At 38.9% G+C, this 16506-nt stretch overlaps 1 protein-coding gene across 1 annotated transcript in view; it reads left to right on the top strand.

Moving 5' to 3' along the window:
• CMC1 (C-X9-C motif containing 1) overlaps window positions 1-11518 on the top strand; it is a 43390-nt gene extending 31872 nt beyond the window's left edge. Inside the window, exons 3-4 of the mRNA XM_027898680.1 lie at window positions 9965-10055; window positions 11249-11518. Of these exons, the coding sequence (XP_027754481.1) occupies window positions 9965-10055; window positions 11249-11363 (206 nt within the window). The 3' untranslated portion in view covers window positions 11364-11518. The remainder of the gene's footprint in view (window positions 1-9964; window positions 10056-11248) is intronic.
• The last annotated feature ends 4988 nt before the right edge of the window (window positions 11519-16506 follow it).

Genomic DNA, 16506 nt, shown 5'->3' with positions numbered 1-16506 from the left:
ACACTTTTCCTAGTCAGGTTTCATATGCACATTCAGCATTCATATCAAACTGAAAACTATCTTCAATCTCTCCACCCCTTGACCCCCAGAAGACATTTTGGTCAAATCTCATGTGTGCAGGATGTAGAATGAGGGGAGCTGACCTGTCCTTGTCTAAACAACAGAACTAAATGCTCCTGAAAATACCATGAGATTGCATGTGTATATTTTTTTTTAAAAAAAAAGTCTTAATTACTTTAATCTGGTATATTTTTGTTAACAGTTTTAAGTATTAAGTCTGGGTTTTGTTTAGTTGAACTGATTGGGTTGGTTTGGATTACTGTGTTTAGTTGTGTTCCTCTGCTTTTTATTTGTGTTGTTTTTTTTTTCCTAAACAATTTTTCTCTTTCTTATACTCTGCTTTTCAGTTTCATTCCCTGTTTCTTATGCTTATTATGAATTTAGAAAGAAAAGGTCCAACCATCTGCTGTGGATAAGTGTGGGTTAATTGTGACAAACAGAAGTACTGTCCTGCTGTTTCTTGAGGTTTCTGGGTATACCTCTTAACAAACATTCACAATTCTTAGCCCTAATGGGAGCAAATTTTAAACTACACAGCATTTGTAGTGAGTCTGGTCAGGCAGTTTTCCCCAGCACAAGACTCTACATTGTATTGGAATGGGACTGTGTCTTTATTGTTTGTGGCTTTCCTGATTTACTCGTCATTCCTTGATGCTAGTTTCATAAGATCCTGGTTTTTTTTCCCAGAAATTCTGTCTTTAATGATTGTTAGGTCTGAAAATAACAGAAACACTACAAATGTTTCTGTAATGAAAAGAAGATCAGCACCTGAGCAATGACTTCTGTATTGAATTAACTGATGTTGGAGAATCCCTACGTGCCTTACATGTGTTTTCAGAACTGGTGTGGTATTGTGGTTTCCAAAAAAAACCCACAAACAACAAAATGAAAAAAAAAAAATTTTAAGGATTTTTTGAAACAGAAAGTTTAAATAAGCCACTCATTTCCTATATTCATTTAGAAAGCTCGTTCTAAGCAGTTGGCCAAACCTAGAACCTTGTAATATCAATGCATTTAAGAAATGAAAATTTGGAAGACTGTAGTTCCTAAGTGAAGGTAGATGGCATTTACAGTACAAGTAACTGGATTGTTCTGAAAAAAAACCTGGACAACCAATGCCCAAACATTTTTGATCTCCTCCCTACTGCTTTGGCCTGTTCTGCATCCAGCCGAGAGATACTTTGAGGCCAATTAATTTTTGCAGCAGGATTTTGAAAACTTGCTAATGAAAAAGACACACATGGTATGAAACAAATAACTACAATTGCAATAGTTTGGACTTCAGCAGGACTTGAGCAAGCCAGGGCAGATAGATGTTAAAGGAATTCAGGCTAGCATGTATCTTTCCTGTGCTGGGATGTTTTTTCCCCTCTTTCTTCATCTTCTTTTGGGTGCTTGTCACTGTAGACCCAACGTGTAAGTGATTGTAAGGGATTTGAAGGGCATATGAGAATTTATGAGCCAAGCTTAGGGGTGAGGAAGAAACTTCTCTTGAGAGAACGTTTTTCCATAATGTAAACTTTTGAACACGTTTTTCTAAAACAGCTGTTACTGACTTCTGGGAAAGGTGGTGTATGGGACAAATGGGCCCTTCGTCTGAATCAGTATTTTATTTTCTCATCTCTAAATGTCCCCTAAAGCAAAGTCTTCAGATTTGTTTCTAGGATATTGGTAGCAGACGTTCTTTATCCCAAGGCATTGTGTTTAGAGAAACAGTTTATAGTTTTTGGGGAAATATTCTTTCTCTGAAGTTCACAGTTGTGCTGTTTGCCTTCCTGATGATTCTCTCCTGCTGTATGTTCACCTCTACATCATGAGATGAGGGATGTTTCATAATAGAGTGCCAGAGATGCTGTGGTCTACTGGCAAATCCTCTGTTTGCACGGTGTACTTCAAGATAAAGTTGCTGTTCTGTGCTGAGAGTGCCCTGGAAAAGATTGGGTAGGAGGATGAATACCCCTTTCCTAAAATTCCTGAATTCCTGGGATTGTCTTTCTTCCCCAGCCCTGAATTGTGTGCTACTGTAGATCATCTGCCTTAGGACAGATGCTCCCAGCAGTACACTGGAGCTACAAAAGCCGAAATTCAGCAGATTTTGGGGGGCTGGTGATGAGCAGGAAAATAGAAAGTATATGTTTATTTTTATGTTATAGCAAACAAAAATTGTGTAGACAAAGTATTTGATCTTATAACAGAGGTTTACTTGAAAGAATCAAGGTTATTTTATGTCAATTTTCTCTTTGCCCTATATAAGATGCAGTTAATTATTTCATGCTATCTCCTCCTATTCAAATTAATCTGTCATATATATTGTTGCTCAAATTAGAATAAGTCTTTAATCAGCTGTGTTATGCATGCCATAGTAGACTGGAATGGGAAAGCTACTCCTGGCATACTGACGATGTGTGTATTTTATTTGTATTTGTAATTTAAAAGTAAAATCAGAAATATTGATTTCTACTTGACTGGAGAGATGATTTAGTTTGAATATCAGACTGATCTTAATCAGGTGAGAATTAATTGAGTTGGAGGTATTAGATATTCAGTGATGTTAACTGAACCGTGATCAATCTACAGAGAAGCTTTCTTTTGTACTGTGTTAGAAATATCAAATAGCTCGTACTCTACAATATAAAACAATCTCTTTGTGTTCATCCTTCTACTTCCTCTGGCTCATTAAATGCACCAGTAATCTGTTCTGTGCATACTGAGTAATCTTCAAAGTAACAAGCTAATAAATCACAATTTAATACAAAATTAAAAGCATAACAACTTCACCATAAAATGTTGCTGACAATGTTTTGGGTCATTTTTGTACACATTTTACAAACATAGATTTTGAAAATCTTGTCCTTGTTTACATTTTAAAGGGATCTGTTCCCTCCTCCTTCCACCATCACCCCCTAAATCTCCATTGTTACTTGGGCATCTTTTCTCTGCCCAGTGGTAGACCCCAAGGAACAACCCAAACACTGGACAAAACTATTTCTTTTTTTTGTGCAGAGGAAAAAACCTACCCCAGGAATAGAACATAAGCGTGGTTTGAATCATGATGCAAGCTTTTTTTTTTTTTTATTTTAAGAGTGTGATAGCAGTATCATAAGTGTCGAGAAAATATAAATGGTGAGATAACACCTCTGTAGGACTTTCTCTTAAGTAGTAAAATTGTAAAGTCTTTAAATAAACGAGAGCCAGACCTGAGAGGATCAATTTATCTTGATAATAGGGAATATTTCATTTACTTTGTGTACAAGAACATCTGCAAAATAGATGCACAATTATAATTGATAAAACTGCAGTTCTAATGTTATATGAATTGTAGAACACTTTGCAATGTGTGAGGCAATACAAAAGTGTCAAATATTGTTACAGTCTGAATCTACAAAAAAGGCACTTTCCGAAATAGCCTTCATGCTACAAACAGTTCATTCGTTGAAAATAACAGGGATGATCCCTTGGTGTTGTTATATCTGTCTAGAGATGAGTCCCAAACGCTTCTTGTTCTTCTCTTGCTTTGAGCATGAAAAGACTTTAATGTTTGCAGAAAGAAATAATTAGGTATCTAATATTTATAAATATTTAAAGTTAAAAAAATCCTTTACAAATCTGCTACAAATATAATCTGATGCTGGTTGTTCCCCTTTATTGAATCACAAAAAAAACCCCCAACTTTCAATTTGTTTTTAATGCTTGGGGCAGGATGTTACAGTTTTTTTCATAAAGTCTTTCCTTTACATACAAGTAACTGAAACTTTAGCAGTCCAACACACTGATTCCACCGTTTCATTTTGAATGCAACACAGTGAAGAAATCAGCCTAGTTCTGCTTGGGAGTGGAGGGGTGTTGGGGACTACAGAAAGAATACTTGCATCGTAAATACGGTGCCTTGTTTTTGTTGTCCACTGTTTGTAAGTCTGCAGACACTGAGATTAAGAGTGTTAAATTTTAACCTTGTCTGGTTTAATGGTGTGGAAGAAAATCATCACCTTTGTTCAGCAGAGCTGTGGCTCTGTCTTATGCCAGATGTTGGTTTGTCCCTTTGAGTCAAAATCCTACAAGTTTTTTATTTTTGTCATACAGGAGCAAATATTTCTTGAACCTGTGAATATGTTTTAGAATGAAAATGGGCAGTACCCTGGCATTTTGTTTCCTTTTTTTTAATTAGGAAGTGTATGTACTAGGACAATCTGTTGGTGGACCCCCACCAACTTTGTTATAATTTCCTGGTAATGTATCTCATCTTTTAAAATTAACACTTTAGTGTGTATTGCATATGCTTCTCTGACTGCTTGTTCAGACAGGGAAATAATTTGTCCAGTCTTTATTCTGTGATAAGTGAACCGTTACCCAGCTTCATGTCAGTTTCCATCTGCTTTCCTTATTACCTTGTAATAAAGTCATAAAACAGAGTTGGGGAAAAAGCAATTAAAAATACAGAAGAAGAACATTCTTCTTAGATGCTACTTTTTTTCAGCAAAGATTGGTGTGGACTGTAAAGATCTTTCTAAACAAAAGTGTTCTTTGTTGTGTCAAACTTCTAGCTAATTATCAAAGAAACCTTAATAGAAGAGTGCTCTGTAACTTAAAGCAGCTTTTAATCAACCATCAAATATACTAAGACACTCAAAACTAATTCTTGACAGCTGCAACATAATTTGTATAATTCTGTATTTGAACGGAATTACACGGAGACCTGGAATAGGATTTTTATTTAAAAATCCATATCTGGACACCTTTAGTGCCTACTTCAGTAGGCTTTTTAAAGCTCTTTTTTTCTGTTCTGTGACTTTGCATGAGTCATGATCTAATTTCTGCTGGTTCTCTGTGTTGTGCTTTCTCAGGCAGGTAAGTTGGGATAGGGAGACCCAGTGAAATCCTGCTTTTGCATCCTGGGCAAATTTGGAGGTGCCAGGGATCAAACTCAGCAGCTTCCCCAAATTGCTCAGGGTCTGAGATGCTCCCTGCTGAAGAGTGAGTCCTTGGTGGGGCTCATTCATCGCTGACCTCAGCCAAAAAGCCCTCATGTCTGTCCCTGGAAATCATGTGAGCTGTGTGGTCTTCCCGGCGTAGGCAGATCTACCTGCACATGCCGGTATGCCGTAGTCAGCAGGTGAGAACTGGACAAACTGAATTGCTCTGTATTCAAACATGGTGGTTCAGCTTTTGTTCAGTTGAGAGCACACCTTTGTCATGGCAAAGTTACCTTTTGGCCTTAATACGTGGTTGATTTAGAGAAGGCACAAAATGGCAGGCTTGATTTAGCAGTTGAAATCTCTCTATGTGGCAGTAATGGCCAAAACATAATGAGACTTAAAAGTCTCTGAACTGTGCCTAAAGCTTATTTTGGATTTGCCTTAAAAGAGAAAGACAAAGCTTTCTTCTCTCTTGAGAGAGGAAGAAGATGAAATCCAGCCTCAAATCAGCGATGAACTGTTCAGCACACTGTCTCTGAGCTGTAGCCTTGGGAAGAGATCTTCGCTCCATGTGCATCCCCCTAGACAGAGCTTACAGCACGGAGAGGAGCCTGTGGGATAACCTGTGTCAGATATGCTGTCATGAACCATAACTGCTGCAGGTGAAAGGGGGGTCTGTGGCCAGTTTCCGTGGTAACTAGTGGGCACCTGCAGCTTGTTGACGCAGTAGTGGATCTGTCCTTGTCTGTGCACAGAGCATTCAATGATGGACATATGTAGCTGTCCTGGAAAAGCCTTGGCAAAGGGTTGATTTTCTCAAGGGCAAGCTTTTTCCCCCTCTCTAACAAGGCATTTTCACTTCTGTTGCATTGACCTCTGTCTCTCAGTGTATTTAGTTTGTATTTATAAATATTGGGATTAACTTTTATTGTTTGTTTGAAACATGTCTTTCTTTTGTGTTACAGTTTGCAATGAATTTGCAGACTGGCTCAAATTAATCTCTAGTTTCGCTGCTGTTTGAGAAGAAAGAAAACAAATCAGCCCATGAACTTGTAAAATTGCAGATAGTCATTTGCTAAAGTCATAAATATTGGATCATACACAGGATTATGAAAAGATTAATTCTGCTCTGAAAGAGCAACTCTTCTTTGTATGATGTGCAGTGTATCAGGAAGGAGGTTTGTTTGAGCCTGAGGGTGGATTCTCTAGTGTTCTGATTACCACTCAGAGCTGCTAAAGTGTTAAACTACAAAAGGTTTGTAATGAGATCCTGTGTATCCACTCCTTTTGCTATGCACCCTGAAACTTTGGTCCATAATGCAACTATTGCTTGAGTGAGAAATGAGAGGTGATCGTCAAGATTACAGATATGGAGATAAATTTTTTGTTTGAGATTATATCTGGATCTTTTGTGCGCTATTTGTGAGATTATTCTCCAAACCAGTCATTTTAACACTCTTTGTGCTGCTCAACATCGAGACGTTTCATTTCATGGAAGAGTTCATGGAATCACAGAATATGCTGAGTTGGAAGGCACCCACAAGGATCATTGAGTCCAACTCCTGGCCCTGTGCAGGACACCTCAAGAATCACACCATGTTTCTCAAAGCATTATCCAAACGCTTCTTGAACTTAGGCTTGGCGCTGTGACTTCTTCCCTGCGGAGCCTGTTCTAGTGCTCAGTTACCCTCTAGGGGAAAAATCTTTTCCTAATAACCAGCCTAAACCTCCTCTGACTCAGTTTCATGACATTTTCTCAAGTCCTGTCACTGGTCATGAGAGTGAAGAGATCAGTATTTGCCCCTCTGGGAGCAAGATAAAGCATAAAATTACAGTTTAAAAAAAAAAAGGTTAAAAATAAAAGAACATTCTCCTGACTCCTGTAAGGTTTCTGGTAAGTGTTTATAACTAAAGCTGTCTTGCACCACACTCCTTACATGGCTTTTAAAGAGAAGAGATGGCTAATCAAGTTTTGTGTGCTCATATAAGGATGCCCAACATGCTTTAAACTCCTTTCTTCCTCTCTGTTGTTAAGCATCAGTAATGTTAAAGCTAAATAGCTGGAAGCAGTTTTATCACTTTGCAGCAGTGCCTGGCCATGTACTGCAGGCAGGGCCTTCTGAAGCCAGGGAATGCTTGCAATTGCAGTTCAGGTTTTTTAGTTCCCTGGGACATCACGCCTTTAACCAATCAAGACTGGTGAGCTAACAAGTGAGAGGGACCTCCCGTTGTCTTCTGTGGTTTTTTACTTCACAGCTTCCAGAAGAAATGATTACTACTACAAAAAAAACTCAACCCAAAACCTCAGCACAGCACTTAAAGAAGTGCCCATGGAGAGTAGAAATCAAACTGGTCACTAAACAGACCATAAGCTTTCAAAGACATTGGAAGTTTATTCCCAGAAAAAAAAACCACAAAAACCAGGACATTTTTAGAAATGGACTAATAGGTATGATTTTTCTGAGATGCTGACATAGGGACAGTCAGTGTAAACAGTCTGGGAAAGAACAGAAGAAGGTTCACAGAGGTTCACCTTTGAAAACCAAAAAAACATTTCAATAACCTAATAACACTTTTCTTGTCTTGTTCTGAGCTTTGTAAACTTCAGCTGTTCAGAAGTTTCCTCAAAATTGTGCATGTGTATTTGGATGACTTTAGGTCTAAAAACACATACTGAACTAGATCTTAGAAATTAGGTGTTATTTTTTTGAGCACGGATTACAGGGTCTTCCCAACTGGTAATTAGCCAGTCAGTTTAAACCCATTTTCTGCGTACTTCATCTGTTTCTTAGGTAGTGTGTGGTGAAGTTGCCAGTATGTAACACCAGGTGCTGTGTTGGAGCACATTTTAAGTGTTCATCAATAAATAATACATTAAAAGTAGATAAGCAGTCAATTCTTTGCAAAGTTTTGCAAAGGTACATATATATACATACTTATGGCAGTATAAGGACACTTAAGTCTGTCATCATCACTTTCAGCAAACCTTTACTTGTAAATTTTTTTGGTAAAAGCCTAATTCATATCACCATGGGCAAGCAGATTAGTCTCACCCATGGATTGCTTGCAGCTATTGGATCACTTTCTCCTTAAAGTCTTGCCAGTAGTATCCAGGATACTACAAGGTGAATTTTGCTCCACAGAGGTCCACGATTGCTTGATGCTCATTTCAGTCAGCATCTGCTCAGAGCAAAGGAGAGGATTGCTGCTTTTATAGGCACAAATCTATTCTCTTGTTTATTGAAGTCTTGATGTAGTGGAAGCTACATCATTGTACAGGATCAGTAATTACTTAGGAGGCAGATTTGAAACTTAAGCTAAATATCTTGAACACACACAGGGCTGGCTACAGGATTGTGTGACACGCAGTGTGTTTGACAGTCATGCCCATATTTTCACATGATCAGTAACTTGAAACTTGCCTAGTGTGACTTCAGAAGGTATAATAAGTAGGAATATATAAGTTTAAAGAATGGAAGAGATACAAAAATTGCTATTTCTGTAAATACTACATATCTGATCATTGCATACAAGAAATGGAAGATTCTACTGTAAGTAGAGGAAGTACTTACAAGTCTTACTTACTGTCCAAATTTTTGGACAAAACAGAGCAAGTAATGCATGAACATACATATGTGCATATGGTACTGATTGTACCTATACACTGAGCATAGATAGTGTGATTTATACTATGTATGATGTAGCAGTGTTAATTTTTGATTGCACTGGAGTAGTTGTAAATTTTGCTAAATATGTGCATTCTGTATGCCCTAAATTTGCTGCATATTAAATCATTACCAGGAAAAGCTTAGAAGAGGAAAAATGGATGCAATTCTGGAAGGGGATGCAGTAGTGAGGAGCTTTGTTCTGGCTATTGGTTGATCTTGGACACTTGGCTTTCTCTTTCTCTCTCTCTTTCTTTTCCATCTGCTAAATGCAGCTGTTAACCTTTTAGCAGACCCCTTAAAATAAAACAGTTTGAAGTCTTCTGATAGAAATAACAGCTAATTCTTATCTAGAGTTATTATTCAGTGAAACATCTGTACAGGGTGCTGGTAACAATGAAGCCTAATTTTAGCTACTCCCAGATAAAACCCAGTCCTTAACCATGACTTTGCTGTTCTGTTTTAGTATCTCACTGACTTGTTTTTAAGTTTTAAGATCTGAAAACAGACTAGGTACTTTCACTTCACTGAGCAGTTGAATTGTTCTTAAATGCCAGAGATCATGGTCCCAGAAATGTAGATCATCAATATTTTTGTGAACAGTGCTCTTCACTAGGCATTTGGACTTTGAAGAAATTCTATATTGAAGAACAACTACAGGCCCCTACACAGTGCAGAGAAGATACAGAGAAGACAGCAGTCCTTCATGGAGCACTGTAGTGCCACGGAGTACAACATGGCACTTCCAGCTTTCTCCTTGCATTTTCAGGAGAGATTTTTGGAAATGCCAGGAAAGAACCATGACCTCACAGCTTGTTATCTGCAGTCCAAACCTTCACATGAGATTATTGCCAGTGGTATTTCTTTGAGGCAGTAATTGCTGTCAGCATTGCTGCCCTCTTAATTTAGATTAAATTAATTTAATGTAGATGCAAACATGCTTCATCAATTCCAAAAGCTTTCACTGTAGAGGAAACACTAACAACCCTGGTTTAGCTAATTTTTTGTGATTCCTTTTATTTTGCTGTGATAGCTCTGAGTAGACTGTATGAAAAGCAGGCACAAGAATCATGGATTTGCTGCAAGAATAATTTCAAAAATCTGTTGGTATTAGTAACAGCAGTATGTGTGTGAATGTGTTACATGATGAGGGGACAATCCCAATTAAAATCTTGCTGCTAAACAAGTGACAAAGATCTTGCAAATAGTATGAGAAATAATAAATCAGGCCTGGGCTGATACCTCCTACACATAGGAGAATTTTTTTTTACCAATTGTCATTTTTGTAACTTTAATTTAGTTTGTGTTGTTTTTTTTGCTTCCCAGCTTTTACTAAATGCTGTCAAGAAACTGGTTTTCTTATGGTGGTGAAGTGTCGGCAAGAGAACACAGCACTGAAAGACTGCCTGGTTGGCTAGTAAGTCCCTCACTAGCTTTTGTTGGTTTTTTTGTGCATTGCCTATACTAATGTACTATTCTCAAAAGGGTTATGCAAGGTTAAGAACTTTGATGTATTTTCTGAAAATGGTATCTTTTCTTTATTAGAACTGTGCTGGTCAGGCCCTAACTGACAAGATTTTATTATGAATATATGGCTGTCCTTGATTCGCATGTGACATATTTCAGCCCAGGTGACCTGTAGCCCTGTATTTGCTCTGTTGCATCACATATGTGAGGATGGGGGTGAGCAGTGAAGCACCTTCATACTCTGTTAGTGAGACAGGATAAGTTTGTTTTCATTTTGCTTCTTGAACTGTTCTTTACAATTTAGTCTGTCTTGAAAGTGTCCTGCTGTTGTGAACAGCAATAGCAGCAGCAGTGGGAAATTGTTAGATATGAGAGAGGTCAACTTGATGTCATGGTGGATTGAAATGGTTTTTTTGGAAGTCCTAATTTATCCCCAATGCCATCAGGCTGAAGTGTTTGATTCTTGAATCTGCCAGGGTGAGAGTTGGGGATGTTTTGAGTTTCACTGGGAGAAAAAGTGTGTTTGTTTGGTTTTTTGGTGGAATGTGTGTCCTGCTCTGTTAAACCAGAGATTAAGGTTAAATGCCTTTAAACTAGTGACAGTTATTCTCAAGTATTTGGGAACTGATGAAAAAAACACGTCCAACCAGGTGAGAATTCAGGCCTAACTGCAGTCAGAACTTGCTAGTTTTATTTGTCAGTACCTCTGCCTTTTTTAAAAAATAAAATGAAACAAAATGCTACTGGAAAAATAAGTTTAGTGCTTGAATTGTTATACTTCAAAACAAAATTATAAGAAAAAGGAATGTAATGATCAAGGACCAACGTATCTACTGTTTCCAAATAATAAATTATTCAGCTGAACTGAAACACCAAATGTCTTTCCCTTTTTCCACCTTTCATCTTGGTGGCTTCACTGTAGAGGCTTGAAAAGGACTATGCCTCAAGAGAGAACAGTATCATGAGAGAATGCAGACCAACTTACTATTTAGAGTTTACAAAGATAGCTTTAACACTTATGTACTTTAAAAAAAAAGGTATTTTATTATTGAAGGCAGACAAGTTTTCTTTGGGTGTTAATGTGCAGCATCTGTTCCATATTCCAAGACAAAACCCAATATTATGTATTTTTCTGTCTTGCAGCTATTCAGACCCATCATTCTATGAAGAATGCAAAGCAGAATATTTGAAGCAAAGAGAAGAATACAGAGCAACTGGAATCAAGAAAAAAAGACAGAAGGTTACTTCAAATGTATAATTAAAACTTAAAATGAACTTCTCACGTTTTATATGCAACTTTGATTTTCAGTTGATTTAAACAGACTTAAATGATCTGTACCCCTGCGTGGAGTTTAACTGAAATACACAAGATGAGATGAATGGAGAATAAAATAATCTCTAAAATTAAATTTTAAGACTTTCTGTAGTCAAAGATCTAAAGCATGCTGTCGCAGCTTGTGAGAGAAGTTGCGAAGGTCTATTCCACTTTCTGTACTTGAGATTTTGTTACCAGTTTGCAAGTTGGAGTTTGCAAATCCAGAATGTCCATTTGAAACTTAGAGCTTGTTTCTAGTTATGTGAGCCAGGCTACATAAAAACTTAAATTATTCACCCTTAAATTGTATTAACTGATCACAAACTGTGTACACATTGAAGCTGGTCTGTTAGTCATCACCTGACACTGACTGTGTATGGAGATGCACTTACTAGAAGAGAAGGATGGCAAATGCAGAAGAGAAGAGCTGCTCAGACCAGTGTGAAGTATCTTTTTCATGAGAACGTTGAGTCATATGAGAGCCTGGTAGTACTTGTGCCTACACTGTGACTCATTTTTAAATTACGTTGCCAGAAGGGACGGATGCCTTGTGTTTGTGAGTGGCCCAGGCTGACCACTTTGACTCTAGAGGAGAAAGTAACCTGATCCAGACATTCTTTGAGAACACTGAATAAGCTGCCACTCTTCAACAAGTGACCACACTTGCAAAATTATTGTAGGTATAGGTGAGTAAACAACAAAACTAGGCATGTAAATGCAGGTCACTTCTTGCAGGAACTAAGTGCAAGGAAGTCCCTAATTAAAAAGGAGCTTACGAAAGATCTTTCCTGTGTTGGTACTTGAAGCTGCTTAACTGTAAAACTCTTACATGCATAAATGACTTCACTAGAGATAGTAATTCAAAGTTTCACAGGCTGTCTTGGAGTATCCTTTGAAACATTCTGAAATAAAAACAAATTCTTTACAAGTAGGGAAAGGCTGCACTTAAACTTGGTAACTTTAATGCCCTGGTTTGAAAAAAAAAAATAAATTTCAGAGTAAGTAACAGGATTTGATACTTTTGCATCAGAAGATGAAAAATTCGACTTATTTTAAAAGTTTCACCACAAACACAATATTGCTCTAAAGCTATTCAAGTAGAAAATTCAAATCGGACTTAGACATGTGTATGTGAAGGTCTTAACACTGCAAGTTAGTCCTTGCCCTTTATTCTGTGCCTTTTATCAGTAATGATGTTGCTTCAGCAGATTGGCTGGAGGACTAGGGAACACTTGTGAATGAAAAACTGAAGAGATGTGTAGCATTCTGCCTTTTAAGGCAAACTTAAGTAGCACTCAGCTCTAAAACTAACCACCTTAAAATAGTGTGTGTGGAACAGTGTCCTACATGTGTACTTGCTCTTGTCTCCTTAGTTCAAGCATTTAAAAAAAAAAAAATCCAAATCAGTTAGTGAAAAATTAGTTGTTTTACTGTATTTTAAAAATGAATAAACTTAAGGTAGATGGTGAAATGTGTTTTTAAAGATAGTGACAGTTCTGGTATGCCTTTATGAAAATCTGTTATGTTTTCAACCTCTGGAAACCCAGCCTGGGTATTTGTAGCTGTTGTCAAAAGCCTTTCCAAAGAGGATTTGTGTGGGAGCAAGCATTCCCTTAGGGGCAATGCTGTGTGCTGCCAGTGGTATGTGCCTGCACTGAGGGCTCACCTGGGCCATCCTCAGGTTCCCAGCACAGCTGGTGATCAGGCACAGCATCGGCAATAGGGGTCTCCTTCTCTGTCTCATCAGAAAGCATCTTCAGCCAGTGCGGGGGAACCCCAGTGCAGAGACTGGTACTGCAGGGGAGGAATTAGTGCCTGGAGTGGAACAAAGCCCAGGGTGGAACCTGCAGGTATTGCTCCCCCACCCTTGACATGCTGTATGTGAACGACAGCCACAACTCACTTCTGCACACATAACTAAGCCCTGCTCTAAAGCCTGAAATCCCATCTGCTGGATGGTGCTGTCAGCCAGTTATTTCCCATTACCTACACTGCTGTGGGTGTAAGGAAGAATTGGGTTATTGTAGCTCCTCCTCTGTTTGCCCTGGGATGCACTCAGAGCTGGGATTTGCCCTCAGCTCTGGCATCAGCTTCCTCTGTAACACATCCATGGCCTTAATGTGACGTTCCCTAGTTCTGAATTCTTGATTTCACACCTTTCGCTTTCTTAGTGTCTTGTGCAGTATCCTGTACTTTAATTGCATTTACATCTTTTATTTAAGGTTTAAATGAAAGAATGAATACTGTGAAGTGACAAACTCATACTAGTAAATTCCTTTTGGATTTGTTTCTGTCTCAGCTATAAACTCTCGTTCCTACTCGGGGTACCAGGAGGCAGCCCTAGATTCCAGTCAGAGTAAGAAAACAGCGGTAGTGTTGGCAAAGCCTTCAGCTCTGTGCAGGGAACTGGATGGTTTTTTGCTACACGTTGAATATTTTTAAAAAAGTGCTTAGTAATGATGAGAGGACACGACTCTGGAAGCCTGTCTGTCTTCCACCCCTCAGCCCCTCCACCTCCCAACAAAACAAATCATGGTAACTGCCTGTACTTAGAGCAGTCACCTCTCGGTGAGGAGGCAGGGAGCTGACATCCTGCAGACATGCAGTACTTCATCCAGCCATCTCCAGCTAAGCCAGGGATTACAGCTCTCATTAATGGTCATTAGATACTTATTATTTTTTTCATCATGAAATAAATTCTGCAGGATTCTTATACATTATCATTCTGTGTAGGAGTAGACAATTAGGGAAATTAATCTGGGTGTGCTTCCTTAGCCTATCTACACAGAAAGGTTACAGGAGTGCAGAGGCAGGGACTAACTCGAGGTCAGCCAAGGTCTGAAGCGCGGCAGCACCACTTGCCCGTCATAGTTAATGTTTGTATAAAAGCATCTGACGTTTTCTAACGTGACCTTCTGAAAAATGAAGGTGGCATTCCCAAGTGTTTATAGCCCCAGTTTTAACACTGCCTCTTACAGCTGAAGCTTCTGAAAAGTTACAGGGCTCTCACTGTGGCCATCGGACGAGCCTGCCCCCACGCCTGCGTCCTAGAACCATGTGCCCAGCCTGCTTACAACCAACCACTGCAAGGCACTATTTACTGGCACTGATGGAACAAGGTCTTAAAGCTCAAAGACTGGTTTGTCACCGAGCACCCTTGCTCAACCCAGCATGGCATCTGTGGCCTTTTCTGCAGCACAGGGGCTTGTCTGTGCCTCTTTGTAGCACTTGGCAAGCCCTTCCCCATTTTTCATTGGAGACTGCACCCTCTCAGTGTGTTAAAGCTCACTCCAAACTCCTGAGGGGGGCTCCCTACAAATGCAAGATCTGAAAGGAAGGAGGGAAAGGTAGTACATATAAAAAGCTTTCATCCACTGTATTATGTTCATACAATTGCAAGTAGCACAATTCTCCTCCAAAAAAGGAGGGGGGGGATGGGGGAGCCTGACCAATCAGTACCCAAAAAATAATACAAAAAACACATCAGAACCCCACGTGCCCTTTTGTATTCAAACTACACAAGGTTCTTACTGCTCTGTGACCACTGTTCTTCAGAGGGCCTGTCTGAAGATTAGACAACAATACAGGTGTCACGTACTGGAGCTTTTCACTCTTCCTTTAAACCAGGCCCAGAGCATCATTAAAGCTACAGGTGTCTCAGCACAGGAGTCTCAAAGTCTGCTGGACATTGGTTTTGAAATAAAGTTCAATCTGCTTTATCTCACCAGTACAGTTCATATGATACTTACATGGGTCTGTGTTTTATTACTTGGAATGGGTATTGTCTTCTTGTAACTCCACCATATGTCTAGTGCTGCTCGTCTTTTTCCAGCTATAAAAATTGGACACTGCATCAGAGCTAATTTGGGAGTTCGCTTTCTTCAATATGGCTAGGTCATGTAAGAGGAAAACTGATCAGTTTTAAACCACAAAACTGGCAGGGAAACTTAAAATTATCAGATTTAAAAAATATTTTAAATTAATCGAATAGTGCAGGTTTACATATAAGTTATTAGAAGGTTCATCCAGCTCCCCAAATATCCAAATACATATTCATCAGCTCGCCATATGCTCACTTAAATGTGCAAAGCAACAACCTCCTCCTGCCCTAAAAGCTGTTTCCATTTCTGTTAAATGGAATTAGTGCTGCCTTAAGTTAAAAACTGTCTCATTGGTGGGTTAAGTGAGGTTTTAAAATATTCAAAATTTGCATTCAAGTTAAAATTTGCTTGGTGTCACTTAAGAATTATTTGAGGATTTTGGTCCTTCCTGTGTGCAGTTTTACAGTTTTGTGTAACACAGGCACATGTGCACACAAACACCAGAACACTGTTACTGCAGCTACTTCTGCATGTAATCTGCTGTCACTGTGATGAAAAGATTTCACTTCTGAAGATGGAAAAAGCACTGTAAGCCACTAGTGGCATGGATTGAAATGACTTTTCCATCTTCAGTCAAAATATGATTGTTAAGCTTCAGATCAACAGATGCTTCAGAAGCCAGCAAGCTCCCAGGTGACTCCAGATCTAGGGACTTCTTTTTCAAATGTTACAGCTTGGACATGGCAATGAATGATTGGATTGGAAATGCTGCCTACAGCAAGCTCTCCATCACAGTCCCACTTCTCTCCAGTATCAGCATTCTCCTGGAGTCCCTCTGGGCAAACATTGCTGCTCTCTTCCCCAGCACGGAAAGCAGCACAGAATATAAACCAAGAGTCAAAGGCAAAGCTTGGAAATTCTCAGGCTCTGCACAGAGAAGCTTAATTTTAAGTTCCCCAGTCACAGAAGACAGGGCAGGCTGATCAGGAACTTTTTGACACAAACAGTCAAACCACTTTGAACGCATCATAGCTTAGGGTAACTAAGTCCTTCAGGTTTCAACATCCAAGAGAACACTTTTCCCAGAATACGCTGAAGCAGGCTACAGCAGATGGCTGGTTATTTTTCCCCAAATGAAAAGGTATGAAGCTCAAATTTAATTGTTTGTATTTGGAGGAACATATATATACAATCAGGGAATTAAAAATTAAGTAAAAAAATTTGTGCCAAATACGGAAAGGAGATTTGTAAGTGAAACCAATTTC

This window comes from Empidonax traillii, unplaced genomic scaffold (genome assembly GCF_003031625.1).
Source record: "Empidonax traillii isolate 1590-97213 ecotype Southwest subspecies unplaced genomic scaffold, ASM303162v1 scaffold615:size383937, whole genome shotgun sequence".
Lineage (NCBI taxonomy): Eukaryota > Metazoa > Chordata > Aves > Passeriformes > Tyrannidae > Empidonax > Empidonax traillii.
The sequence above is the reverse complement of the archived record's forward strand: the minus strand, read 5'-3'. Positions and strand labels throughout refer to the sequence as shown.